Below are 27382 nucleotides of genomic sequence, written 5' to 3'. Positions count from 1 at the left end.
CAAAAGCAGAATTCTGGATTTGAGACCAGCGAAGTGGCTGGCCCGAACATAAATCGGCGTCCGGCCATAACCAAGCCCGTCTTCGCAATGCACGCTGGGACTTGTGGTTCCGAGCTTCACTCGCTTCTCAGACCAAGCAACCACTTCCTCATTTCTTTGAGAGCCGCGGCTTCCGGAAGTTGGGGCGTGTTAAAAACGTCTACGTTCTTTCTCCCGCCTCTTAGTCCCACAGATTGACAGCACTGACAGCCAACAGATAACCGGACTTGTGTAACCTGTTACACGATTGGTTCGGAGTTTTGTAACCGCCCAGACAAACTTGGGGGGAATTGGCTAGCCACAGTTTTGAAAATTCGCCCGCGCTCACCGCCCCGTTGGTCGTCTGGCTGCGGCGAGCCCCGAAGACCCGGAGTCCAGAGGCTCGGGCTTTGTGGGGAGCCTTATCTGCGGAGGCTGTGGTCTGGAATCGGGAGTGTTCGGGGCAGACGCGGCGCCGCAGGGTGAGTGAGTGCAAGCGGCCGGCGTGGCGGGGTCTCGGTGTTCGGCATCTGGTCTTGTCCGCTTCTCTGCCCAGGCCCCTCACCCTGGTCCTTGTTTCCTGTGGATGTGGGGTCAAATGGTGCTGGGGGTCAAATGGTGCTGGGCTTGAGGTGACCTCCACTCCCGTGCATCTGGTCCCTGGGATCTGAGAGTGACCTGTCCCCTCCCCCACGCGGGGCCTAACACCTACTGCGCAGCCTAGGCTGCTCTGTGGACCGGGATCCGAGTCTCCATACCGTAACGGCTGCTCAGCTTCTCACACCCCAGCTGAGCAGCATTTTAAACTGTCCCAGGTCCGGAGGCCGATCCTGCCTCTTATTTATTTTGTCATCCCCACAAGCGTCGTCTCTTGTCAGCAGCGCAGTTCCATCCAGCCTCCTGCGGCCCAGGGTCAGGACTGTGCTGTTCTAAGCTTGTAGGTAGCGTCCAGGAGGCCTGTAGCTAGTGGTCAAGAGCTGTTTAAATCCAGGCTCCGCCTCCCGATTTACTGGGTGACTTTGACTTAGACTTCTTGTCACTTTATTTGTGCATGGGTATCCTGGAATATGTGGCAAGAAGGAAATGAGAGGGTCCCTGTCCCGAAGTAGGACTCTGAGAGGAGACAGGTGCTTCGTTCACTTCCTGCACCCTTAGAAGAGAATGTAGTGGAGGTGCTAGTCTGATGAATGCCACGGAAGAAGTATTTATGGAAAGCAAGTGGACCTCCCTTCTCCCTTGGTGGGATTTGGGTGCTCTGGTTCTTTCATGGGCTGAAGGAAGGTGAAGTTTCCCAGGAGTCTGATTCTTGTTACACTTCTACACTTCTTTCTCGTGGCCACCTCTTCTAACTTTCAGCGAGGGCTTGCTAGAAAGCACATTTCTCCATGGAAGAAGTGTGTTTTTGGACTTGGTGAGAGAAGCTGTCACTCAAGTTGGCAGTTTGAACAAATGCTTCCTAAAGTTACCCACTTGTTGCTTTCCATAGCTCCTCTGAAAATCTTTGGTGTCCTTGAACAGCTTTCTCTTTGCTGACCTTGAACTGAAGTCTTGGACTTTTCCAGGGCTAGTGCAGAGGGATGGGGAGACTCAGGGGTGGCAATGAATGGAAAGGCCATACTCATGATTAACTGGCTGCGCAGTTAATGCTTTTTATTTTTGCCCTAGTTAGTACTGCCCTTGGCAGTTAGCTCGGGCTTTGGGTGTGTATTGGCCTGTCCTAACCTGTGCCTAGTGAGTTACTCACTGGGTGTCCCTGTGTGTGATGATGATGGTAAGGGAAGCTTCAGGATTAGTTGATGGATGGATTAAATCATTCCACAAGTGCCACACATCTGGAAGGCTACACACTTTCTTGTTGATGAGCAGGACTAACAGCTTGCCCTTGGAGAGCAATGCTTAGTAGGTAGAGAGCGGTAGGCACACACAATCATTCATTTGCTGTGCACATAACTGGAGTCTGTGTGTGTGATCTTGGCTTGGGTTGGAGGTCTGGCCCTCCCTGAGGATCTAGGAGCTAAGTGAAAAAGCTATACAAAACAGGAGACAGAGTTCCTAGAAGGCAGAACGTGTTTGAAGAACAAAGGGGTAGTGTACCCCACAAATCAAACCGAAGATCTTGAAAGGAAAACTCTCGAGGCTGCAGCATATTGTGCATTAAGTTCCAGAAGGATCAGGGAGATCAGAAATCTAGCCTGGTATGTATAGACAGGTTTTCCTGAAAACAGCACTTATTCACTCACCCCACTCTCTCTCTCATCTCTTTTTAGGGCATTTTCACTCTAGGGGAGGGGCTTGTGGGGTTTCTTTGGAGAGCATGTCTGTGGACCCTCATGTCTTAGCATTCACCACCATTCTCAGCTCCACTCTCTATTTACTTGTTTGTGTGTCTGTATGTGTGCATGTTGTGTGACAAAACTTTACTTGGGGACATGCCACACCCCAGGGTCTAGCCTAGGTAGGGAACCCACAGCAGACCACCAAAGACGGATACCACCAAAGTCTAACTTGGTGAACAAGTGAGTTTTATTGGGGTTATTTACAGGAGCAGAACTGACTCAAAGATAGCCTCATCACCAAGGCCCACCCCAGCATGGGTGGCAGCTCTCAAAAACTGGGAACCTGCAGTACACTGCGCAGTCTGAAGCCAGCTCTACAGGTTAGAGTGTCCTTTCCAAGTCAGTCTAAACCTCATCCAGGAAGCTTGGCTGGTTTCTGCTTCTTGCAGCTCAGCTCTGCTTGTCTGAGAGGAACTCTCCGCTTTTATTGTTTAGTCTGGAAAGGAGAGGCAAGGAGAGGCTGGCCTAGTGAATTTGGTCAGTTTCAGGCACTTCCTGGAGCTGTTTTGAGTTGTTGACTATCGTTGCTTTGGGGGAACCAGCCTCCAGATAGCTCAGGGCTCAAAGGGAAGTCCACAGCTGCATGTACTAGACTTTTCCATCTGAGGGGGTGAGGGAAAAAGACACTCAAACACTCTCGATAGTTTCCCTCAGACCTTTTCTTTATTCTGCTTTGCATTCTCTATTCTTCATTTTCCTGGTGATTTCCTTCTCTTATTCTTGATGTTTCCCTTCTAGTTCCTTCTAACTCTCATTCTTGATGTTTTTCCTTCTAGCCCATTTTAACTCTCTCTAACTCTCTCTGTTCTTTCCCTTACAGCTTATATACACTAGCAAAATCTTTCAGGCAATATAAAAACTACAATGTGGTTACATTCTGTTTTTCAAGTTAATGATTACAATGAATACACAACAAACAGTAAAAACAGCATGTTTTTCATATCCCTTACATGATTAAACATTTTATGTATTACAGGTGAAAAACAGATTATTCCAAGAACCCATGTGCATTCATACCCAAGAAACTTGTTATAGATTAACCATGTGGGCAAGCAAGATATTCTTAGTCAGGTCTTTCACCGGCAGGCTGCATTTTGCAGTTACAAAGAGAGGGCAAATTAATTTATTACTTATTTTGAAAGGTAATCTTATAAGGAATCTTAAAGGAATCACAAACCTAAACTTTTATATATGAAAAAGAATCAGTCAGCTCTACTTTAAATCTTTAGGGTACATACCCACTCATCAATAGTTTTTTATATCAGGAGATTGAGGGCAAAAATGGGTACAAGGAATTAAACACCTTTGGTCATCAACCAGTCCTAGCAAGAAAAGTGCATCAGCTAGTAATAATTGGGCTGCTTTGTTCTTGTTCCCTGACCTTAAAGAATTCCGCATTCAACTATGTGCCTTTCTAAAACTTTAGATTATCTTCTTGGGTTTTTCATTTCAAAGCTATTTGACAAAACATCTTAGTTTCAGTTATTTTCAAAGTTTTGTTTCAGCTGTTTTGCACTCCAAAACCTGTGAGCACATCTCCCAACATTAAGGTTATAAGAATTTAAGCTAGCTGGACTACTGGGACTCAATTGTTTTTATTCATCAAAACTCTGTATAAACTAACATTATTATCAATTAGACAGTACAGCTTAGGAAGAAACCATCTTCATAATAATCTACAGGTAAAAATACCCAGTATAACAGGATATTTCCATGAGATAAACACACTACGTTATAGGCACTGGGGATCTCCCCACACCCAATCTCACTATGCTAGATACCAGAGAAAGATGGCAGCAGCAAACATGTAAAGACACAGCAGAAGCAAAAGACATACCAGGATCCGTGGTCTCGGGGCCTTGCCTGACCAAGATTCACCCATCAGAGAGTTTCTTCCTGGTGGGCTGACACCTTGGACTTCAGTTGCCACCTGCTGCTCCTCTGACATGGCCACTGGCAGTTGACCTTCCTTTTTAAGGAGCTTCCTTGCAGATGGAGTGGATCAATTTGGGAGGACACTTACACAACCGTACAGATGTGGCATAGCTTATGTAGAGGCCAGAGGGCATCTTGTAGGAGTTATTTCTCTCCTTCCATGTGGGTCCCAGGGATTGAACTCAGGTCATCAGGCATGGTGATAAGTGCCGTAATCTGCTGAGTTGTGCTGCTAGCCCTCCACTGTCATTTTAGAGAGGCAGTTGGATTTGATGTCTTGATGGTCTGGTATCTGGGGTCAACACAGGATGGCCATGTCTTAGTCCCCATCCGTGAGAAGTAGGAGGAAAGCCCACAAGAAAGTAAACAGTTCTGTATTTCGGTAAAGAGAGAGAGTATGGAGGTCGGGATGGGTGTTTCCTCTTGATGCAAAAGACCATTTGTAAAGTTTATATCAGAATTAAAGTGTGGGCCTATAGAGACAATCATGCTCTGTGTTGTGTTGTGTTGTCAAGAGAGTGGGGTTAATGTAACGTCACTTCTTTTCATGAGATGAGGCCATTGGGTTGGCGTTTGGAATTCTGCAATGGCAAGAGGCTCCGTATTGGGAGATGCACGGGTTTAGGCACAGAGTATTCTGTTTGATTTTTGGGTCTGGTAGACTTTCCCTGGAAAAGGTCCTAACCTTGAATCCTTATGCTTTTTGTCCCTACCTTCACCAGACAGTGCCACCATGGGGACCACAGCCCCAGGGCCCATTCACCTGTTGGATCTATGTGACCAGAAACTCCTGGATTTTGTCTGCAACATGGACAATAAGGACTTGATGTGGCTCAAGGAGATTGAGGAGGAGGCTGAGCGCATGTTTGTCAGGTAAAGACGGGGCATGCTGGGGTGGTAGTGGTGAGAGAGCTTGGTGTCCTGATAGGTCAGACAAATAGCCTGTCAGGGTTCCTTCCTAAGTGCCTCATGTGCTGGGGCCATCCTAGTGCCGCGGGCAGGGGAAGAGGCAATTGAGCCCTTCTCCTGGCTCACTGTAGTTAGCCGTGTCTTTGAGTGTGTGGCCTGGGATAGATAACTTGTCTTGGAACTTGCTGCCCTGCCATATGTCCAGGAGGAAGCTCTGAGTGTCCATCTGGTGACTTCACATAGCTTTGGAGAGCTTTCCTGGTGATGGTCTCTCTAGCTTGACTTGTCATTGCCAAGAATGGGGTAGAATGTCATCTAGTGAGAGAAGGGGCCGCTCAACAGTTCCCAGGAAGCCTCAAGTTCACCCTTCTTGTCCTTAACAGAGAATTCAGCAACGAGCCGGAGCTGATGCCCAAAACTCCCTCTCAGAAGAACCGTCGGAAGAAGAGACGGGTGTCTAACATTCAGGATGAAAACAGAGATCCCATGAGGAAAAGGTTGGGAAGGCTGGGGAGGCTGCACTAGAGGCGGTCTCTGGAGACTTGGGGAAGTTGGCTCCTGGATGTGCTGATAGGAACAACAGCTGAAAGGCAGTGGTAGTTAGTACCCACGCCGACCCTCCCAGTTGAGATGGCATGGGTAAAATGAAGTGTTAATCCAGTTCAGAGTCTAGGTGTGAACTTCTGTACATTGGTGGCAAAGGAGGAGATGGAGTTTGAGTTGAGGTTTGGAGGAGGGGAGAGGCACCAGAGGTGTGGCCCAGGTTGTTGGTTCCCAGCTCCTCTGTTGTTGGGGTTGTTACAATTCCCTGCAGGATTGGTGGTGACTGCAGTACTCAGGTAAAGATGCTGGTCATTCTAATCAGGCAGCCCTGGTATGTATGCCAACCAGTTTCATGCCTCAGCTGCTGTATGTCCTTGGAATGAATTTCCATCTCTCTGTTTTCTTATCTTCCAAAGTGGAATAATGGTGCCTGCCTCCTAGGGCCATCACCCCAGGCTTGCGAATGGAGAGTGTGAGTGAAGTTTGCAGAAGGTGCTTAGCACAGTGATCACAGAAGTTCCTTTGACTTTAATCTTCCCGGCAGTTCCATGAGTAATGGAACTCATTGTCATCAGTTTACTGTTGGGGAGACTGAGGCTCAGAGAGGAAGAACTGGGGTCTCATGGCTAGAGATGATCGAGTCTACATTAGAACCTCCAGGTTTTGCCTTCAGACCCTTTGCTCATACTTCATTGAAGCTGGTGGCTACTAGGGAGATGGACGTACTCTAATTTTATTCTTGGGGTACTCCTGCCCTATTAGGCTGTCTCAGCTTCTGTTCTGCCACAACAGGTTATCCCGCAGGAAGTCTCGGAGCAGCCAGCTGGGCACCCGCTGCCTCCGCAGCAAGGACAAGGTGGAGAAGCCGGCTACTATTGTTGGGGAGAATGGCTCCCCTGTGTTGCGTCGGATAACTCGGGCTGCAGCTGCAGCGGTGGCGGCCTCTGTGGCATCAGCTGCTTCCTCTCCCACTGCTGAGTCTCCCACAGTGGTCAAGAAAGCTGTGGTGGAGGTAAGCGCCAGAGAGCAACTGAGTGCAGACCTGCACCTCGTCCAGCTCAAAGGTGGCCTTCCTCCATCTTCAGTCCCAGCTCCAGCCACACCGCCAGCTTCCCAAGGCATCCTGACATCGGAAGAGGAATCAACACCCAAGGAGTCAGAGGCTGGGAAGCCGGAATCTGTCGCAGTGAGCTCCCTCAAGGCTACCCCCCAGAGCTCCAAGAACAGAGGAGTTGGGGCAGGACGTTCTGTTTCCAAGCTCAAGATTGCTCAGGCCTCCCGGGGCCTGAAGGACTCTCCTGGCTCTCCAGACTCTCCATGGCAGGAGAGGGTGCTTTCTCCTCTCCTACCAAATAACATCTTGCCCACCACAGCGAAGAGCCCTCTTGGGAATGTTCGGTCAGTGCGACGAAGCCTGATTTCCCAGGATCCCCAAGTGCCACTAGCCACAAAGTACTGTTTGGTGGCTAAACAAGAAAATGCTAATCGTAGGTCAAGCAGAAGGCTTGCCAGGAAGGCTGACAAGGAGCCGGAGGCTTCTGCTCGCATCATCTGTGAGTGTGGGGCCAGTGTGGGGGTGATGGGGTAGTGGGTGGCTCGGCGGGGCTGTTTCTGAGAGAACTTTCCATTGGCCCTTCAGTGATGTGCTTCTCATGTGAACTCTGCATGGAGTCTATCTAGCCATGCCTGGCTGTTGAAAATGTGTCTAGTCTGATGGAGAAGCTGATTTTATGAGTGAGGCAAGTTCTCTACTACTGGGCAATGTCCTCTAGCCCTTGTTTTTTTGAGATAGGCTCTTGCTATGTAGCTCAGGCTGGCTTTGGACTCAAAGTCCTCCTGCCTCTGCCCCCAGGGTTAGGATTGTAAGTGTGTACCACCAGTGAGCTGATTTTAAGGTTTGTTTGTTTGTTTGTTTGTTTTTCTCTTTAATAGTATGTGTGTCCACATGCACACACCTTGCCGTGTGTGTGTGTGTGTGTGTGTGTGTGTGTGTGTGTGTGTGTGTGTGTGTAAGTGAGGACAACTTGTAGGAGTCAGTTCTGTCCTTCCGCTGTGTTGGTTCTGATGATTGAACTCGGGTTGGCAGGCTCAGCAACGGGTGCCTTTACTTCTGAGTCATCTCACTGGCCCTGACCTTTAATTGTCATTGCACTTTCTTCAATGTAGATTTAAATGGCCACATATAGCTAGTGACTGCCACTACTGGGTGACAGATTTAGTCAACTTCGTTCATAGATGAGGAAATAGGCCTAGAATGTTAGCCCCAGTATTCCCACGGTCCTTTTCCCCAGAGTCAGTATATCCCTTTTTCCTGTTTTGGAGTGATGGACTTAAATTCACTGTTCCTGTATGTAACTCCAAATGGTGAAACTGCTGTGGAGATGTGCCACATAGAACATGTGGGCTGGTACACGGTGACTGCTTTCATTATGATCAGATCTAAGCCCAGAGAGAGGGCCATTGCTCTGGTGAGGATAGATCTTATGAACCATAGAGGAAAGTAGGCAGAGTTGGCTTGTCTGCGTGGGTGGGGACTTGTGGTAAGATTTTGAAGGATAGTTGTGTTCTGCCCAGGTGGAGAAAATGTAGCACTAGCTATCTTGGCCAAGGAAACAGCTTGCACAAAGATTTGGAGACATCAAGTAGTAAGTGATGGGCTGCCTGGTGCTTCTTGCCACTAAAGCAAATATCCGGTGGCTGGAGGTTCTTAGGCACCCTTTAAAAATAGAGGAGGCTGCTAGATCAGCCTCCTGCAAGACCCAGATTAGAGGACAGGCCAAGTATTACAATAAATGGAACATAAGTCTATCTGGCTTTTGTAAGATTGGTGGAAGAAAATCTGTCTGCAGCAGTGGTTTTGGCTCCTCAGGGTTTATTCCTTTTAATAGAAGAGGAAACTGAGGTAGACAAGCTGTAGAGTCCAGAAACTGGGACTTGAGCCCTCTTGCATTCCATCCAGGAAAGCAGGTGCTGAGGGAACTGGGGTTTGTCAGGCAGGTGAAGACATCACACCTTGGAAGGTTCTCTCTGGCCCAGCTCTAGGCTCTGCAGCCTGGAGAGACAATCTGGGCCGTGTACAGCATAAGATTTGGCACACTGTCCATTTTGGATTCAGGAGGCCTGGGGTGGGGTGGGTGTCACAGGTGGTACTTAGATTTCTTCAGGCCTGAAATTGGTCCTGGGGTAGGGTCTACAGGGTTAGATGAGCCTGGAGCTATGAGAAGGGTAGGAGGAACTGGGGAGAATCTCACAGACACCTCCCTCTTTTTTTTGAGACAGGGTTTCTCTGTAGCCCTGGCAGTCCTGGAACTTGCACTGTAGACCAGGCTGGCCTTGAACTCAGAGGTCCTCCTCCCAAGTGCTGGGATTAAAGGTGTGTGCCACCATGCCCAGCTCCCTCTCTAAATTAAAGCCCCACTCCTGTTCCTTCCCATCTCCCCATTCGAATCCTGTTTACCCTGCTATTCCCTTCTCTACCCCTCCCCACGATCCCTTTTTACCTTCCTAGTTTCTGCAGTTACTCCAGGTTATATACTCAAATCTGAAGATTTGGAGTTAGGAACGCAGATGAGAGTACAGGAGACATTTGTCTTTCTGGGTCACCTCACTCAATGTAATCTTTTCTGGTTCCATCCATTTACCTGCAGATTTCATGATTTCAGTTTTTACATGGAATAGTTAATGTATATGTATATCAATCTACCAATTTTATAGACAGTGTGGAGGGGCTGTTGCAAACTTGTCAGTTGGGCGAGTTGGTGGTAGGATACAATTCAAAGCTTCCAGCAGTGTGGTTCCAAAGACACTGCCGTCTTTATGGGTGACTTTTTATCCCTTGAATAGAGACATATTAACACCTGGCTCCAGCATTTTGCAAGGATTCCAACCAGAAATTGGTATAAATGCTACTGTGTCAGGATTGTAGCCAATTTTCTTAATGGATGTACTGACTTCCTTAATTTCCTCATATCTCTTCATGCTGTAGGGTGGCTGGATGGAATCCATTTTGTTGGCACCAACAATTAGCTGTCTTACACCCAGTGTGTAAACCAAAGGGGCATCCTCACAGGTCTGCCCATTCTGGGAGATACCAGCTTCAGGTTCACCAGCACTAACAGCAACAATCAGGACAGCACAGCTATCCTGAGATAATGTCTGCGTTGATGTTTTTGATCAAATCTCTGTGTCCTGGGTCTTCAGTGATAGTCACATAATGTTTGCTGGTAAAATTTCCATAGGAAGATGTCAATAGTGATACCATGCTCACGCTTTTAGTTTCCCCAAGACCAAGACTCAGGCATACTTGAAAGAGCTGTTTCCTATCTCAGCAGCCTCCTTTTCAAACTTTGCAGTGGTTTTGTCAGCTCCACCATGTCTGTAGATGGCCAGTAGTGGTAGACTTGCTGGAATCTACACATGCAAGGGTGATGCTGTGGATGAGAGTCTTTTCCTTTTCCATTTCTGCTTCAAATTAGTGGTGGTTCATAACAATAAACCTGTAGCTCGCACTGTAGACCAGGCTGGCCTTGAACTCAGAGGTTCAATAAGCATTGCCTATTGCTCTTCCCTACAGCCTTCCCTGCTCATGGATAGGCTTCTGGGTTGTTTGTGATCAAGCCTGACTATTCCCAACCCAACAGTCATCTTCCTTCTTGAGATAGAGGGATGGTGGGGAAGAGGCAGGGACTAGAATGTGGAGTCACCTCTTCTCTTAACCTCAGTTTCCTGTCTGAAATGGTAATGACATTTGCCTTGAATGTAGTTGGAGAACTAATCTTAGTGCTTGGATATGGTACATGGTCAGTAACTCATTTAGCCAAGTTAACCCTGGACTGTGTTACTGAAACTCAAGGGATGAGAAAGGGCAAGGCAGAGGTGTCCTGGTGCTTTTCTGATGTCAGGCTCTAAGGTGGACCTGGGTGGGTAACTCAGGTGGCATGTCTTTTGGGTTCTCCCTAAGGCAGCTTTTGACACACCTGCAGTAGGGGAGTGGGAAGGAATGAGGTCAGAACAGGAGACTGGCAGGAAAGGGTGGTTCGGGAGCCTCTGGAATCTAGTGGTGGTGCACACAGGACCTGAAGCCTCTTGTCCTCCTGGTCTGCTGTGCATTCTCCAGGAGGAAGCTTTCCGGTATTAGTAGGCAGACGGGGACAAGGGTCACTGCTGTGGGGTTTCTAGAAACTCCAGCTGTATAGGTCAGGTTTGTCATTCAGGCTTCATGGCTAGTTTTTTTTTTTTTTTTTTAACTGTAGGGTAGCTCCTCCTCAGTCCGTAGGCCAGGCCACTTCTTTGACACTGGGCCTGTTCTGACATGCAGGGGGTGCTTAACATTCCAAAAAGTCTATGTACTGTGGAATAGTTATGTGTTCACTTGGGTGTCTTCTGTCTGATCTTCTGGCCTTTTTACCTCTCCTCCCGCAGTTAAGGAGCTTGGAGTCAGGAGAGAGGCAGGGGCAGAGGAGGGGTGTCAGGGCGCACTGTGTAGCATGAGTCAGTTGAAGAAAGGAGACACTCCAAGATGAAATTTTAAAGCATATGTGGCAGCAGGAAGGTCCAGCCTCTCTAATGGACTGAACTCCTGAACAACCGTACAAAGGCGTATTTATTGATTGTTACACAAAGTATTTTCTCATCGCAAGGTCTCTAATCTAATTTACATGTTTTACTAAAGGAGAGCATCACGTGCCCCCATGACTCTAATCCATTATTATATATTGTTTGCAATACACAATAACACGAGAGCCTCAGGTGACCAAAGTTGTGGGATGGCTGCAATGGCCCCTTCAGCAAAACAGTTCTACAAATCACGGAAAACAGTCACTGTTTTCCACAAGGATTCTTCAAGGTCAAGGTACTTCTAGAAAACAGCTGTCCATTCTAATGTGTGCCCCCCAATCAGTGACTTAAATTCCTACAACAGAGGGAGCAGATCTTCTGGCCATAGACCCCTCAAGGTAGCATCTCTAGCTGCCAGTCTCATATTGTTGCTGCTCCCTCCTGGCCCCCAGCCTGGATCCCATAGCCCAGAAGGGAAAATTCCTGCTTCTTGTTACTGCTGAGTTCTCCCTGAGCCCTGCCAGTTTGTTGTTCCAGTTTTTCTTGTTGTCTTCCCTGTTTTTCTTAGGCCGGGGCACCACCTAGGTTCCTTGTCTCCCTAGCTCTGGTCTGTCTTTCCTGACCCAGGAGCTGGCCTTTTTCTAAGCCCCCCAAAGCCCTTTTTTCAATTTGTGGTCTTGGCAAGTGTTTTTCCTTCTTCCTAGATCATTGACACCATCTCACTCTGTAGTCTAGATAGGCCTAGAATTTACTATAAAGCTCAGGCTGACTTTGAACTTGTGGCAATCCCTCTGTCCCAGCATCCTGTGTGCTGGGATTAAAGATATGAACCATCATGCCTATAACTAAAACTTCTCCAAGGACATTCCTCGTTGAAACTGGGCATTGCTTTACTGTGTATGATAGGATGATAGAGTTCGGTGCTGAAACCTTGATGGGTGCTAAGCTTCAGCATTTTCTCCTTGACTCTGTTGCTTTGGTGCTGTTTGGACTAATGTTAATATAGTAAGAAGGAAAAGTCACACTTTAGTACAGCAGTGAAAATAGTTAAGACCTGTAGATCACCCAAAAGGGTCTCCAGTATTTCCAGAAGTTGGAGAATACACTTTGAAAACCACTGTCTTCCTCTCCCTCCTCCTCCCCTTTGTTCTTCAGTTCAGGTCTCCTCATCTAGGCTTCAGCATCCTTGACTTGGTTGTTGCACGTACCCTAATTTACTGTATAAGATCATCTGATGCTGGTAGGAAGACCAGACAGTGGCCTTGTTGGTTTTCATTACCATTGCGTTGAGCCTCCAGCCCCTGGCTCAAAGCCCAATACATAGTAAGCACTTGATGAGTATTTGTTGAGTGAATAAGCTGCTTATGTTGGAGCCCAGTGTTGTGGCAGACATCCCTCTTTCCACGGTGCTCCTAGCCTAGTAAAGAGGTGGAGGTATGCCTGCTAGGCAAGCAACATAAAGCTAATAGCTGCATTGAGGTTGTGTGAGGATGAATGAGGGTGAGACCCGGGGCACAGTGAGGCCTGTGCGTGTGTCTATGAAAGAAGCAGTGATCATGTCCTTGTCAAAACTTCCTGGACTTCTTGGCCTGGTTCCTGACTGGTTTCTGATGGCATCTTTTATTTTATTTTTTTTTCCATTTCTCCTTCAGGTCACAGTTACCTGGAGAGGCTCCTGAATGTTGAAGTGCCTCAGAAAGTTGGGTAAGTTCCATGCCAGTACCTCCCACAGGGGTGGTCAGGGCACATTGGGAGTTGGGTTGAGGTGACCACCAGGTAGAAGCCTTCCCTCCTCATCCTGGATGCTCTCCACGGCACTGCCGACAGCCAGGCTCCCTTAGCCTGGTCCCCGTGTAACCAGGCAGCAAGTAGCATGACTGTCGGGTCTCCAGGCGACATTCCATCAGTATTACTTGTCAGCTCTGGCTCATGAGTTCCATGGCTGTCAGTGAGGCATAACAACCATTTAAAATGAGGTTGTGATGGAGTGTTGTAGTCTAGGGCGCAGGGGTGCTTCCTGCGCTGGATTAGACCTAGCATTACTTGGGGCCAGGACACTGACTTCTCAGAGGTCATGCTCTGCTATCCTGAGCTAGCCCTTCCTTACTTTGGGGCAGAGGTTCGGTGCTTGGGATGAGGAAATGGGGTCTGGGCATACCTTTGGCTTAGCTGGCCCCTGGGTGAATAGTGAGTAGGCCTCAAAAAAGATGGGACTTTTCTGGTCCCCCTAGATTGAGACAGACCTGGGTAAAGTATTTGTCTGCTCTGCATCGCTGGAACAATGCCTAAGATACTCACCTTGCAAAGGAAAATAGTTTATCTTAGCTCACAGTTGTAGAGCCTTCCACCCATGACCAGTCAGTCAGCTCTGTTGCTTTAGGGAGCAGTACATCATGACAGGAGTGTGGTAGAACAAAGCTATTTACCTCATGGCTGGGACTTGAAAGGAGAAAGGGAGCAAAGTGCTGTGATCCCATACTCATCTTCATAGGCATACCCGTGCTGGGGATGCTGAGAATGTGTTGCTCTGATTGATAAATAAAACACTGCTTGGCCAGTAGCCAGGCAGGAAGTATAGTGTAGGCAGGTAAGGAGAGGAGAATTCTGGGAGGTGGAAGGCTGAGTCAGGAGATGCTGCCAGCCGCTGCCGCCATGAAAAACAAGATGTAAAGTACCAGTAAGCCACAAGCCATGTGGCAACTTATAGATCAATAGAAATGGGTTAATTTAAGATACAAGAACTAGAGAGCAAGAAGCCTGAGCCATTAGGCCAAACAGTTTAAATAATGTAAGTGATTGTGTGTTTATTTGGGTCTGAGTGGCTGCAGGTCTGAGCGGGACTGAGAAAACTCTGACTACATATCCGTAATAAGCTGAAGCTCTCCAGCTCGGTCCCACCTGTCCAAGTTTCCACTGCATTTTAGTACTTCTATACTGGGAACAGAGCCTCTAATACATAGGTCTTTGAGGACAGTGAAGATCCAAACCAGAATAGGTTCCCATCCCAAATGAGATCTCGACAGGATATCAAACAAGATTCAGAAACTGACATCACTCTCTACTCAGGAAGCCACTGGTGATGGCTGCAGTCTTCCTATCCAGGCTAGACTGTTGGTTTGAGGTCCAGGTCTGGTCACTTAATATTGGCCCTACCTTGAGTAGTTAGCAAAAGCTTGGACTTAGCGTTCTCACAGTGTCCTGCTTTGCTTTCAGCCTGGAGCAGGAGCCCACTGAGGAGGCTGAGCCTGAGGAAGCAGCGGAGGAGCCAGAAGTGGCAGCGGAGGAGCCAGAGGTAAGGCCACAGGCCAGAGACAGATAGGTCTTGAACGCTCCAAGTCTGAAGCTATGTGCCACGGCTATCCTGAGCCTCAGGATCCAGTGGGCTTCTTCAAGCCTTGGTTCTTCCTGTAGGTCTCCAAAAACAGTGGCTGTACTTCGAAGCGTCACAGTGCCACTGAGATTGTGATTAATACGCCTACCTCGAAGCCTGTGGCCACAGCTATTGAAGAACAGCAAGGTGAGTTGGCTTGGCCCTGACTCTTGTAATACAGAGCCTCATTTTCTGGTCTGATAGGCCCAAGATAAATTAAACCTGAAGAGGCCATGATCTTCTGGCTGGAGCTGCTGCTGAGTGTCACATGAGTAATTATAGCTGGATGATTAGGAATAGGAGAGAAGTGTCTGAATGAGGTGAAGGTATGAAGGTGCCATGTCAGGGTCTTGAGGCCCACTGCAAGGGATTCATGAAGAACTATAGGCTGGGGTCTGAAGGTCTACCTGGCCTCTTGCTCCTGGCTTGTTTTTAACTTTTCTAGTTCAGAAAGGGCAGGATTACTGTGGACTTTGGGAGTTGGTTAGGAGCCCTTGTCTGGCTCCTGTTTCTCTGTGGAGGATGCTTTCCCTAGTGTGAAGAAATGGTAGCTGTAAGGTTTTGAGCAAAGTGTCCTCTTTATGAAAGGGTCAAGGACAGTTGTTGTGCCAGCCTGAAAGCTCTCAGAACTGCTTCAAAGACCCTTGGGAGTAAAGGGTGCTTCCTCTTGGTGTGAATAGGATGTGCTGTGCCCTGTATGATGCCCCCATAAAGGAACCTTCCTCTCCTGTCATGGTAGTACCAACTGAAGGCTGGAAGAGTAGTAGTTTACAGCTCTACTGTCATAAGGTTCTGCACATAATTTTTGTGGGTAGAGGGGGTGGCACGTAGTTTGAGGCTTCGGTGATACTGTCCTGCCATTTGTGTCACAGTTGCCAAGTATCAGGGCTGGGGGACCTGACTTGGGGGCCAGTATCCTGGGCTCAAGGCTAATTACTGCTTAGGTTGGTGTTCCTGCCATTGGCCACCCTGAGGTTGCCAGGAGGGGGCCTTACTCCTGCTGTAACTGTTGCTGCTGGACCCCTTCCTTCCATAAAACTGGCATGTATACCCCACTGGCATCATCCGTACAACCTCTTTGAAATTGCTCTCTTCACAGAACCCCAGCTTGACCAAAGAGATGGACACAGAGAACCACCGCAGAGTGTCAGGTTTGCATCCGGGAAGGGGTATACACGTAGTTCTACTCTGAGGCTTCCAGAGGGCCTTAAACCAAGCTGGGGTCATTGTGTAGGGAGGGTAGGTATGTGGCCAGGCATTCTGCTTCTTGGCTGGTGCCAACTCTATTCTCTGACTAAACAGAGGAAACAGCTTGATTCTGTAGATGCTGGCTTGGGGATGGGTGATCATGTCCCTCTGCATCCTTCTGGCTCTGTGACCTTTCACTGGCTATCTCCATTTTTCTGAGTGGGCAGCAAAGGGCCGCTCTGCATTCGCTTTCTGTCTGTGGCTTGAGCCCAGATTTTTTTTTTTTTTTTTTTTGCAAAGGAAGATCTTTATGGGATGTAGTAGGACTGTGAGGTGGATTCTCAGGTCGTCTTTATGATGTGTCCTGTCCTGGGCAGGAGGAAACGCAGCTACAAGCAGGCAATGAGTGAACCAGACGAGGAGCAGCCGGAGGATGAGGAGCTTCAACCCCCCCAGAACAAGACCCCTTCCCCACCCTGTCCGGCCAACAAGGTATGCAGGTTCTTTCCCTTGCTTGGTGTCTGCCCTACCTGCTCTGTGCTGACCCTGGCCCTGGTCTGCAGGTGGTACGGCCCCTCCGGACCTTCTTGCACACAGTGCAGAAGAACCAAATGCTCATGACCCCTACTTTGGCCTCCCGAAGCAGTGTCATGAAGTCCTTCATTAAACGCAACACTCCCCTCCGTGTGGACCCTAAGGTAAGGGAGCCTATCCCCTGGCTGTGCTTTGCTGGAACTGGGGCAGTGTGGTTGAAGGCTCTTAGTTTGCTGAAAGTAGTGTGGGCCTGGGCATACAGAGACCTGGCACTGATCACAGGCCAGTGAAAGCCTCTGGTCAGGGGTTGCCTCAATACTGTGGTACTGTGCTGATGTTATGGATCCTGTGACTCAAGCTTAGCTGCTTGCTGGAAAGTGGGAGGATTGGCTTAGCAGACCTAATGCTGGCCATCAGTCCACAGACCAGTGGTGGGAGTGACTTGGAGGAGCAGGTGAAGACACCTTTCTTGTTGGGAGAGAGGGTGGGTGAGATGAGGTGGCAGTGTGTTGTGGTGAAAGGCCCCAAGAAGTGCATGGCCTGCCTGTTAGGACATCCCTTAGCATTAACTCTTGGTGTTTTCTGTTTCCTCTCCACAGTGCAGCTTTGTTGTAAGTAAAGCCTTTTCCTGTCCCTTTACAGAGCTGCACCTAGTTCTTAACTATATCCATGTCACTGTGTAGCTGACAGCCCCTGTGGAAGCACTAACATCGCAAGTGGGAGTGTTAGGAAGGCAGATGTGCATGTGGGGGCACTGGAGTCATCAGGGTAGCTGGTGGGATCCAACTGTTCTGCGACTCTGCATCCTCCCACTGTAGAGCTTTCCCTCTGCCGTAACTTACCTGCTACAGGGAGGATCCAGGTCGGGTGTGACCTGCAGTGTTTATCCAGGCCACAGCTATTTAAGTGCTTCCCACGGCCATCTACTTCCTCATCCCCAGCACTGGGGCCTGAGGGTCAGAGAAAAGAACAGACATGTCTCTGGTCCACAGAGCCACTGAGATTTACTGGATCATAGACATGAACAGTAGCCCTGATGGGGGTGTGTGATGGGGTAGGACTGGTGGCTTTAAACTGAAACTGGGTCCAGATGTCATCAGCATCTGGAAACAAGACCAAAGAAGCTGTTCTTTTCCCAGACACCTCAGAGCTGAGCTGAGCTGGGCTAGATCACTTGCTGTGAGCAAGAGCTTTGGAGAACTGGTACCTGGGCACAGCCCACAGTCCTGTTCCTTGCGCCTGGTGGTTGCTGTCTAGACCAGTTATTTCTTAGCTTCCTGGCATCTGTTTAAAGAATTGAAGATGCACACACATATAAAAAGTGTGGGATTTTCTTTTAAAATTATTATAATGTGGTGTGTGTGTGTGTGTGTGTGTGTGTGTGTGTGTGTGTGAGAGAGAGAGAGAGAGAGAGAGAGAGAGAGAGAGAGAGAGAGAGAGAGAGAGAGAGAGAATGTGTGTATGTACAAGCACATGTAAGCACATGGTATGGGACATGTTTGGAAGGTAGTTTTTTGTTCTCTGATCTCAGTAGCCGCACACCTGTTCTTAGTCACTAGGAATATTTTTGGAGGATGCCTTGTGAATTGTGTTGAGTCATATGCTACCACGAAAGGTACATAATTGGCTTTTAAAAAAAATTTGGCGCTGGGCGGTGGTGGCGCACGCCTTTAATCCCAGCACTCGGGAGGCAGAGCCAGGTGGATCTTTGTGAGTTCGAGGCCAGCCTGGTCTCCAAAGTGAGTTCCAGGAAAGGCGCAAAGCTACATAGAGAAACCCTGTCTCAACACCCCCCACCCCTCCCCACCCCCCCTCCCCCCCCGCCCCCCCAAAAAATTTGGCAAATGTCTTCGATTACACACATACACAAATATGTTTGTATATATTTTTTATTTTACGTGTATGGGTGTTTTATCTGTACGTATGTCTGTGCACCATGCACCACCTGCATGCTTGGTAGCCAGGAAGACCAGAAAGGGCATCAGACCCTCTGGACCTGGAGTTACAGATGGTGGTGAGCCCCCTTGTGGGTGCTGGAAACCACTCGTCTGGTCCTTGGCCAGGGAACGTTTGGAGCCCCTCCCACCCTGGCTGTTGTGTATGGCTGTGACTGTGTCCCCGGAGACTTTGCGGGTCTGCCTGCGAGGTGACGCCAGCACTGATCTGCTGTATGGCTAGCTATCTCTTAATGTTATTGTAAACATTATTAGCACAGGCATACCACAAGAAATTTGGAAACTAAAAGGAAAGACATACCATCCTTGATCTAGCTCACTAGCCTGTACAACTGTGTTAACATTTCATGGTACTTTATTTTTTTAAGAGTGGTGCATGTGCATATTCCTAGCATGTATTGAAAGTCATAGTAGTGATAAATGACTGTTCCTTCATCCTTCCCTCCCAAATAGAACGTTAGCAGACACTTTGTAAGTTGCCTTCCTTTCTCTTTGCATTCTTAGTCTTTAGTCTTTTTTTTTCAAGCTGTTTATTTAATTATAATCAATACACATCTAATTTGAGGCTGCTTTTTGTGTTACTTACAAATTGGGGTTTGGGGAGGTATTCAGGTCCTCCTGAATGCCTGTGCTTGCCTAGGGTGGGCACAGGGTACACTGGGACATCTCTTTCTGAGAGGCATCTGCTGCCACACTGGTTGTGAACTGATGCACGCTGCCAGGCAGCCTGTGGGGTTGGGTGTCCTCACTCACACGCCAGTGCCCCCTGCCCTCTTCAGGAGAAGGAACGCCAGCGCCTGGAGAACCTGCGGCGGAAAGAGGAGGCTGAGCAGCTGCGCAGACAGAAGGTGGAGGAGGACAAGCGGCGGCGGCTGGAGGAGGTGAAGCTGTAAGTGTCCCAGCTCCCAGCCCAGCTTGCCCCAGCCTAGGCAGGCTCTCCTTGACTCTGCTTTGCCCGCAGGAAGCGTGAAGAGCGCCTCCGCAAGGTGCTGCAGGCCCGTGAGCGGGTGGAGCAGATGAAGGAGGAAAAGAAGAAGCAGATTGAGCAGAAGTTTGCTCAGATTGATGAGAAGACAGAGAAGGTGAGCCTGGGCTGATGGGCATCGAGACTGTAGGTGGGTGGTATCTGCTGGAACCCAAGAACTTTAGGCTTGGCAGCCTGAAGGGTGGGACTGGACTCCTCCACAAGCCATCGACTGGGTGGCCTGTATATCCCTGCTTTCTGTCACATGGGCTCTGGAGTCTCTTCTGAGGCAAGTTAAATGCTGGAAGCCTGGCCTAAATTTCCCCAGCAGCCCTTTGTGAATGGGCAGTCTTGGGCAGGTATGGCTTTTTGTGCCTTTTCCCTAGGCTCTGGGCAGCAAGCAGGGTTTGTAGTGGAATGGGGGTGCCTATCATAGAACTCTGGGTCCCACTGTGCATGCTGAGTGAGGGGCTGCTCCAGAGAGCACATGTGAGTGGATTCTGTAGGCTAAGGAGGAGCGCCTGGCAGAGAAGGCCAAGAAGAAGGCAACTGCCAAGAAGATGGAGGAGGTAGAGGCACGCCGGAAGCAGGAGGAGGAGGCGCGCAGGCTCAGGTTGCTCCAACAGGTGCGGTTACAAGTGGGGGCAGGGAAGAGGTGGGGTAAGACAGGCACTGACTGCCTTCGTGTCAGGAGAACTGGCTGGACACACCCATTCTGTAGAGCAGACACTACTGAATCTGCCCGCTGATTTGAGGGTTGGGTGGTGGTGACTTGTTCAAGATGCCAAAGTTTGAGGATTAAATATGTGCATCTGGTGTCGGCCTTCATGGCACAGCTGCTATTTCTTAGCAGGTTGCTCAAGTAACAGCGATCTTGCTGATACGGTTGTAGTTGAGAGCAAAATTCACTAATGTATGTGAAGTATGCCATGCCTGGTATATGCTGAATGTCCTGCAGGTGATCGCACTTACCATCCATCCTTGAGCCTTATACTTGGAAGAGTAGGGCCCTGTCTCTCCCTGGGAACTGGCAGTCTTACTACTGTAGGGAACAAATGTCCGTCATTGGGAGTTGTAGGACTAACCAGTATGGTTTATTTGTGCTGGGATAGATGCTTCCTAAGTATTAATACATGTTAACTCAGCAGCTTCAGGAGGTGCGGGTGCTGCTCTTGTCCTGTTTTGCAGCTGGCAACCTGACCACTGGGTCAGATGGCTTGCCCAGTGTACACAGCTAACTTCAGGCTCCACTCTTGCTTGTTAGTTCTGCTGCAGTAGTTGCCAGATGCCTTTTCAGTCTGGCCGTGATTTACAAAACTTCACTTGTCAAGGCGTCTGGCGACTCAGTTCTAGCTGATGTCATGATGGTGACCAGTGCCTTAGGAGCCCGGGCTATGGGCAGGAGCAGCCCCTTAGCCCTTGGCTAGCTTCTCCCTGTGGGCCCAAGCCTGGCTTGAGTGTCCTGCACTTCAATGCATTGCCATCTCAGGAGGAAGAGGAGCAACGGCATTACGAGATGCTCCAGCGGAAGAAGGAGGAGGAGCAGGAGCGGCGCAAGGCAGCTGAGGCCAGGCGACTGGCAGAGCAGCGTGAGCAGGAGCGGCAAAGGGAGCAGGAACGCAAGAGGGAGCAGGAATGTCTTCAGGCCAAGAGGTGAGGCCGCCCACTGGCCATTTACTGTCCTGGGTGGGGAGTGAAAGGCAGCATGGCTGTTGCTTCTTGGCAGCTCTCATCTTCTCGTGAAGGTTGGCGGGCTTTCCCTTGGCTTCCAAACCAGATGCCTACAGCTGGTGGACCACCAAATAGGGTATCTGTTAGCTGGGAGAGATTCAAAGGGTAACAACTAGGGTCACTCCATGTTTGGTTCTGCTCCCACCAAATGTGCTAACTCCTTTGTCTTTCTCAGTGGATCCAGTAGGGTGGGGGAATCTTAGAACAGACTAGTACTTCTCCATAGGGCTGCCACAGGCATCATGGCAGGAGGGATGCTTGTAGTGCAGTATAGGACTTTGAGCATCTTTAGCCTGGACTCCTGTGCTTCCCTTGGTGGTGGTGATAACCCAGTGAGGTGTTCCCCTCACTGACATTTATTAGGATTGTGCCCACATTGTGCAGACCTATAGGACCAGCAACTGTTCTACTCAGCTCCTGAGAAACTATCTTTGTGGTGGATACAGGCTTAGTAGAGAAGTGAGGGCTTCAGCTAGAGGGCTAGAATCTCAGGGCAGTGTAGGGTACATGTAGATTGACACCTAAGTATCCCTGGTCTTATGGGTAGAGTCAGAGATAAGAGTCTGGGACGGGATGGGTGGTGAGGGATGTATTAACTTTGAGGGGTGAAGGGGCGTTGTGGTTGGTAGCTCTGAGGTTGCTCTGAGCTACATGTCTGCAGGTTTTCTTATTTAATCCTTACTTGAAGCTCTTATGGCATAGAAACTGTCAGCTTTACAGAGGAAACTGGTTTGAGAGGGAGGCTAACTGACTTGTTGAGGTCAGGCTCATCAGCAGCCCCTCCCCGCTGTGGTAGAGCTGAGTGCTCTGTTGTTTCATGTGGTGGTTGTGACAGGGCTGGAGGAAAGGTCTTACTCTTCCCATTGTGAAAAAGAGAAGGGTGAGGCTTAGAGACCTCACTTGCCTGGAAGAGTGGGGTTGTGTGTTGTTAGACTCCAAAGTCAGGCTCAGAAGCTTACTTTTGGAGGGTCTCGCTGTTGGCTCTCAGCTGGTGTCCCCTTCTCTAAAGGCTTGCCCACCAAGCCTAGCTTCCCTTTCCCGGATGGGGACAGGGCTAGGGCCCCACTACTGCTCTGACAGATTCTTGGTGGTTCTCAGGGAGATGCAGGAGAGAGAGAAAGCCCTGCGGCTACAGAAGGAGCGACTTCAGAGGGAACTGGAGGAGAAGAAGAAGGTAGGGTGCTGGGAGCATGGGCTTCCTGTGGGGTCTGTTCTGAGCTGTGAGGTGAGAGAACTGGAGAACCTGGGCCTTGTCACATGGGGTAACAGTGTGGCGAGAGGAGAGGGGAGACACACATGCCTTGTTGGCTGGGTTCCAGGAAGAGCAGCAGCGCCTGGCTGAGCTGCGACTGCAGGAAGAGCAGGCGAAGAAAGCCAAGGAGGCGGCAGCAGCCAGCAAGGTCCTGAACGTGACTGTGGATGTACAGGTGAGGCCTGTGCCGAGTTGGGAGGGGCCCTCCCCCATTCTCCATTTGCTTACAAGCTCAAGCTGTGTTGGAGCCTGAAGAGAGGACAAGTCACTACCAGTCTTTCTGTTTTTTCCCCTTTTTCTTTTTGGTGACAGGGTCTGGCTCTGTAACCCAGACTGGCCTCAAATTTGTAATCCTTTTACAAATTTTTATAAATGTTAATCCTTAACCTCCCAGTTCCAGGGATTACAGGCATGTAGGCCTATACCTAACTTCTCTTTTTGCTATTTTCCATAATGCATAGTTTTTTGACATTATAAAATTAGAATGTTACTTGAAAAAAAAAACAACTTTTTTTTTGAGACAGGGCCTTGGTATAACTCTAGCTGGCCTGGAACTCCAAGATCTGCTGTCTCTGCCTTCCAAGTACACTACCATACCTACCCTAGACATCTGTCTTAACACATGTAAATTTCTTTCTTTTGATGGCTATGTCCCAGGTAATCACATTGGGATTTAACAAGTTCCTGTCGATGAATGAGTTTTTAAATTGGTTACAGAACACATTGTCACTGCCACAAAGTCAAGATGTTGAAGTTAGTTAAAGGACCAGAGGGCTAGTTGAAGTCATGGTGTGTCTTGAAGTATCTCCAAGGGGAGGGACATGCTGAAGTGGAAGAAAGTTAGCATGATACAAAGTGGTTTATATTGCCTGGCGTATTTAAATGAAAGAGTGCCCCTAAAGCTTTTCTGTTTTCTTCTTCTTGAGAAGTGGGTGGAGATGACCAGAGTGTCAGTGTCCTCCAGTAATTCAGAGGAGGGAGTAACGGCCATGTTGACTTTCTTCCAGTCTCCTGTTTGCACCTCATATCAAATGACTCCACAAGGACCCAAATCCCACCCCAAGATCAGCACAGATAACTATGGGATGGACCTAAATAGTGATGATTCCACGGATGATGAAGCTCATCCCCGGAAGCCCATCCCTTCCTGGGCCAGAGGTGAGCAGAGCCCAGTGCTTGGGCCGCCCGCCCTCCTTCCTCACCTTTGTGGGATGTGGAAGTGGTGGCTTAGCTGCTGCAGATGTTTAGGCTGATGTGCTAGTGCCAAGTGGCTTATGGCATTGATCTGAGAGGCCTGTGTTGGGCTTTGAGCATGCACCTAGAGGTAGGAGGGGTACTGGCCTGAAGGCTCATCTGAGGATGTAGGATGAAGGGTATTGAGTTCCTTTACTCTTATTGAATGTAGCTCTGTGATGTGGACTGAGTCCCCTCCTCAGAGTCTGGCCCAGCAGGGCTCTTGAGACTTGGACCCATGTAAGCACCCATGGGTGAGCATAGAACTGAGGGTGTAGCAGGATTTGGGTGGAATGCTAAGAGCTAGGAAAGGTCATGAGAAGGGGCATTGGTACTAGAGCAGTATTTGCCCTGAGTCTGGAGGTTTCAGATTTATACAGGGGTGTAATGCTGTCTCTGGCCTGGTTTGAGGATCTGCTAGGGTGCTTTTTAGGACTGTTGAACTGAAGGTTAGCATAGGGTGCTGACCTCAGAAGAAGGGTCCTTAAATCCCACAGTGGGTCAGCACTGGACAGAAGACAACTTACTTCATGACTCTGACCTTGTTTGAAATGAGCCCCGTAGTAACTAGAATCTTACTTTCCTAAACCACTCAAGCAGGGGCCAGTGTGGCCAGCAAAGCCGCCTGATGGTACTTGATGTTGGATTACTTAGTTTCTGTATCTGTGAAGAGGGCATAATATTAGGACCCAACTGAGATGATTATTGAGAGTGAAGTAATTCAGGAACAGTACCCAGTGCAGAGCAAGCCCTGAGTGTGTGTTCCCTCCTCATTCTTGAAGGTCCTCCACTGGTTTGCAGGGCTGTGACTAGCACAGCTCTGCTCCTTCAGCCTTCACATTCTTTCTTAGGGTCTGTGAGGTTGGTGAGAGTAGCCAGGCAAGAAGGCTTAAGAGTTGGAGACAGGCTTGTCTTCACACTTAGCTGTGCCATTCATCTGCATGTCCATGTGCCTTGGACAAGTCTCTGCCCACAAAATGAGGAGAATAAGCTATCGCCTAAGCCTCCTCCCAGTGCGCTTTGTGTGGGTTTGGCTGCTAGAAGGTGGAGATAGAGCATAATTGGTGTTGGGAGGGGATGGGCAGGAGGAGGAGGCCTCCGGAGGAGCAGATAGAGTAGGTCAGGGCATGCAGGTGTGGAGAGGGTGGATGGACTCTGAACGTAGTACACGGATCAGGGAAGCTCCCAGAGAGCACCAGGCAGTGATCCAGGTCTCTGATTTCCTCAGGCTCCCAGCTCAGCCAGGCCATCGTCCACCAGTACTACCACCCCCCGAACCTTCCAGAGCTCTTTGGAACCATTCTCCCTCTGGACTTGGAAGACATCTTTAAGAAGAGCAAACCCCGATACCACAAACGCACTAGCTCTGCTGCTTGGAACTCGCCACCCCTGAAAGCCACCAGGGTCCCCAGCAGCCTGGTCTATAGCCTGAAGAAGCCATGAGGCAGGTCCTCAGCCCTCCTGGCAGTACTGGTCCTGTGTGCGTCTGTCTGTTTCTGTGTTGGGCTGGTGCCCTTCTGTGTGACATGCCATTGTTCAGATGGATGTCAGCATCCTCTGCTTGTCAGGGCCTCCCAGCCCTGTGTGGAGGATGGGCTTGATGGGTGGCTGGGGAAGAACCAGGTTCAGCACTGACTGGTCTGTAGGCAGTACTCTGTAAATAGATTGTTACAATTGAGTTGACTTTTAGTTTCTAGTGTTGTGAGGCAGTTTAATAAAGTATATACCTTGAAGCCTGCTGTGGCTATTGTGAAGACTAGGGCCTTCAATGGAATGTTGGCCTGCAGGAGCAACTCAGGATCACCTGGGGCCAGATGGTGTTCCACCCAGAGGTTCTGATGCCAGACAACATCTGGGAAGCATATCAGCTTGTCATTAATGGGCAGTTGAACATCCTTCCTGTTGTAAAAGGAGCCTGCCCATTCGGGGAAAGACCTGGCCTATGACACAGCTCTGCTATTTAGCTCTAGTCTCTCAGCCTGACCACTCTCAGGCTCTGCCATGCTTGAGAAAGTCCTTGTGCTGGATCTGATTAGGAAGGAAGAATGTTCTTCAAGATGACCTTGGGATCTGTGCTTGCAAGCAGAGAAGGATTTCACCACAAGATCACTAGCCATTAAGGAAGTGCTTTGCTCAGTGCGGGGTGGCCCTGATCCTGATACTCTTTCCATAGAGTTTGGGCAGACAGGCAGTCACACCACAGTTGTCTTGAAGATAATATAGTAAGCCCATGTATTTTCCCATTACCTCCAGCTCCACTCTTAAGGACATTTAAATTGTGTGGCCTGAGAACCTGAGAAGCTGACCATGGAAACCTTTGCCAATTGCTTTAAGTCCAAATAAAGTCTAAATACAAATGCAATAGTGCTTTAAACAGTGAGGAAACAGTGAATACAGTAGTCCAAGTCTAGAAGATTCTTCCCATGCAGAGTTCATTTACGGTTCATTCAAATATGGTGCACACAGTGCAGTTAATTCCATGTATTCTCACTAGTAACAGTTGAGTACACTGGAAGGCAGAACTGTCTAAAACCACAAGATCAAACTCACTTGTCAGCACATTTATTCAGTGCTTAGAAAATAAACAGAAAGGTAATCTTGCCGAGTCTTGGCCAGCATTTGGATTGTCTGTATTTCTTACTTAGCCACCCTAATGGCTGTATGGAGATATTTCATCATGGTTTTAATTTGCATTTTCCTAATGGCTATTGGTGAATATCATATCAGATTCTTGTTTACCACCTGGATATCTTTTATTGGTAACAAGTCTGTTCAAGTCCTTTGTTCATTTTGAAGTTTTTTGTTTTTTTTTTTTTTCACTGTGGAGTTTACGATGTAAATGTAGGAATGTGGTCTTTGTCCGATGTGCTTTATGGTATTCCCCAGTCTAAACTGCAGCTTGTCTTTTCATTTCTAACATTTCACAGAGCACAGTTTGTAATTTGGTGAGGTCTGTTTTGCTACTTTATGGGTTGTGTCTTTTTGAGGTCATGTCTAAGAAATCCAAAGATTTCCTTCCGTGTTTCCTAAACTATTCCATGATTGACACAGTGCATGAGGATTTATGATCATCTCCAGTTAACTTTTTAAACTACCGGTGTCTGCCTTTTGTTTGTATTTGAGAACATAGACGGATGTCTAATTGTAGCACATTTCATTGAAGAGATTCATTTTCCAGAGTTTCCTTGACATCTTTGTTGGGGAAGCACATTGGCATGGGCCCATGGGCGACTCCTGCTAAGACTCCACAAGGACCAGAACTTGTAGTAAGTCTTAATCCAGTGCTCTAATTCTTCCAGCTTTGTATTTCCTTTTCTGAGTTGATTTTGACTTGTATTACTTTTACTTTTTCATGTAAATTTTAGAATCAGCTTATATATACAAAACTTCTCAGTTTTGACTCGCATTTCATTGAATAATAGACAAATTAGAGGGGAGCTTGGCATACTTACAATATTCTTCCAGTCTGTGAACAGCTTGTCTTTACACCCTTGGTTTCTGTCATCAGCATTTTGTGGTCTCAGCATACATCCTGTACATTTTCTGTTAAATATTTATTTTTGTGGAGTACTGTAAATGGTATTGTTTTTCTGATTTTGGTTTATACTTGTTCATTGTTGGTATATAGAAATACAATTGGCTTTTGCATGTTGGTCTTGTATTTTGTGATATACCTAAAGCAATGCTCAGGGAAATTTATGGCACTGTTTCCTCATGTTAGCGGTGAAAAAGGTCTACACGGCCTATATTGCTACTTTAAGAAATTAGAAAAGGGACTGGAGAGGAGGCTTAGCAGTTAAGAGCACTGACTCCAGAGGTCCTGGGTTCAATTCCCAGCACCCACACAGTGGCTCACAA

The 27382-nt window shown here is 48.4% G+C and overlaps 1 protein-coding gene and 1 pseudogene across 5 annotated transcripts; one reads left to right on the top strand and one right to left on the bottom strand.

Moving 5' to 3' along the window:
- Nucleotides 1-181: 181 nt before the first annotated feature.
- Nucleotides 182-27176, top strand: Incenp (inner centromere protein). Of its 4 annotated transcripts, none has more exons than XM_006993869.4 (18): nt 182-500; nt 5012-5162; nt 5582-5695; nt 6534-7294; nt 12950-13001; nt 14511-14589; nt 14709-14814; nt 15767-15818; nt 16233-16347; nt 16419-16553; nt 19124-19233; nt 19306-19426; nt 19815-19934; nt 20798-20961; nt 22138-22213; nt 22359-22466; nt 23299-23449; nt 24753-27176. In XM_006993869.4, exons 2-18 carry the CDS (start codon nt 5023-5025, stop codon nt 24965-24967), a joined length of 2619 nt encoding a protein of 872 aa, XP_006993931.1. In that variant the 5' UTR covers nt 182-500; nt 5012-5022; the 3' UTR covers nt 24968-27176. The 4 variants fall into 4 exon arrangements, with proteins under 4 accessions (XP_006993931.1, XP_076415408.1, XP_076415405.1 ...); XM_076559296.1 differs by having other exon boundaries at nt 317-500; nt 5016-5162; XM_076559293.1 differs by lacking the exon at nt 19815-19934 and having other exon boundaries at nt 312-500; nt 5016-5162.
- Nucleotides 7585-10200, bottom strand: LOC102903472 (elongation factor 1-alpha 1 pseudogene; annotated as a pseudogene). The gene has a single exon (XR_013047244.1). The product of XR_013047244.1 is annotated as an elongation factor 1-alpha 1 pseudogene (transcript).
- Nucleotides 27177-27382: the final 206 nt, after the last annotated feature.

Source organism: Peromyscus maniculatus, chromosome 1 (assembly GCF_049852395.1).
Source record: "Peromyscus maniculatus bairdii isolate BWxNUB_F1_BW_parent chromosome 1, HU_Pman_BW_mat_3.1, whole genome shotgun sequence".
Classification (NCBI taxonomy): domain Eukaryota; kingdom Metazoa; phylum Chordata; class Mammalia; order Rodentia; family Cricetidae; genus Peromyscus; species Peromyscus maniculatus.
This window is presented reverse-complemented; position numbering and strand designations above follow the sequence as displayed.

Excerpts from the sequence above, each read along its gene's own strand:
- Incenp (XM_006993869.4), top strand. The coding sequence starts at position 5,023 with ATGGGGACCACAGCCCCAGGGCCCATTCACCTGTTGGATCTATGTGAC. Across the intron at positions 13,002-14,510 it reads GAAGTGCCTCAGAAAGTTGG|CCTGGAGCAGGAGCCCACTG; the intron begins GTAAGTTCCATG and ends CTTTGCTTTCAG. Across the intron at positions 23,450-24,752 it reads CATCCCTTCCTGGGCCAGAG|GCTCCCAGCTCAGCCAGGCC; the intron begins GTGAGCAGAGCC and ends TGATTTCCTCAG.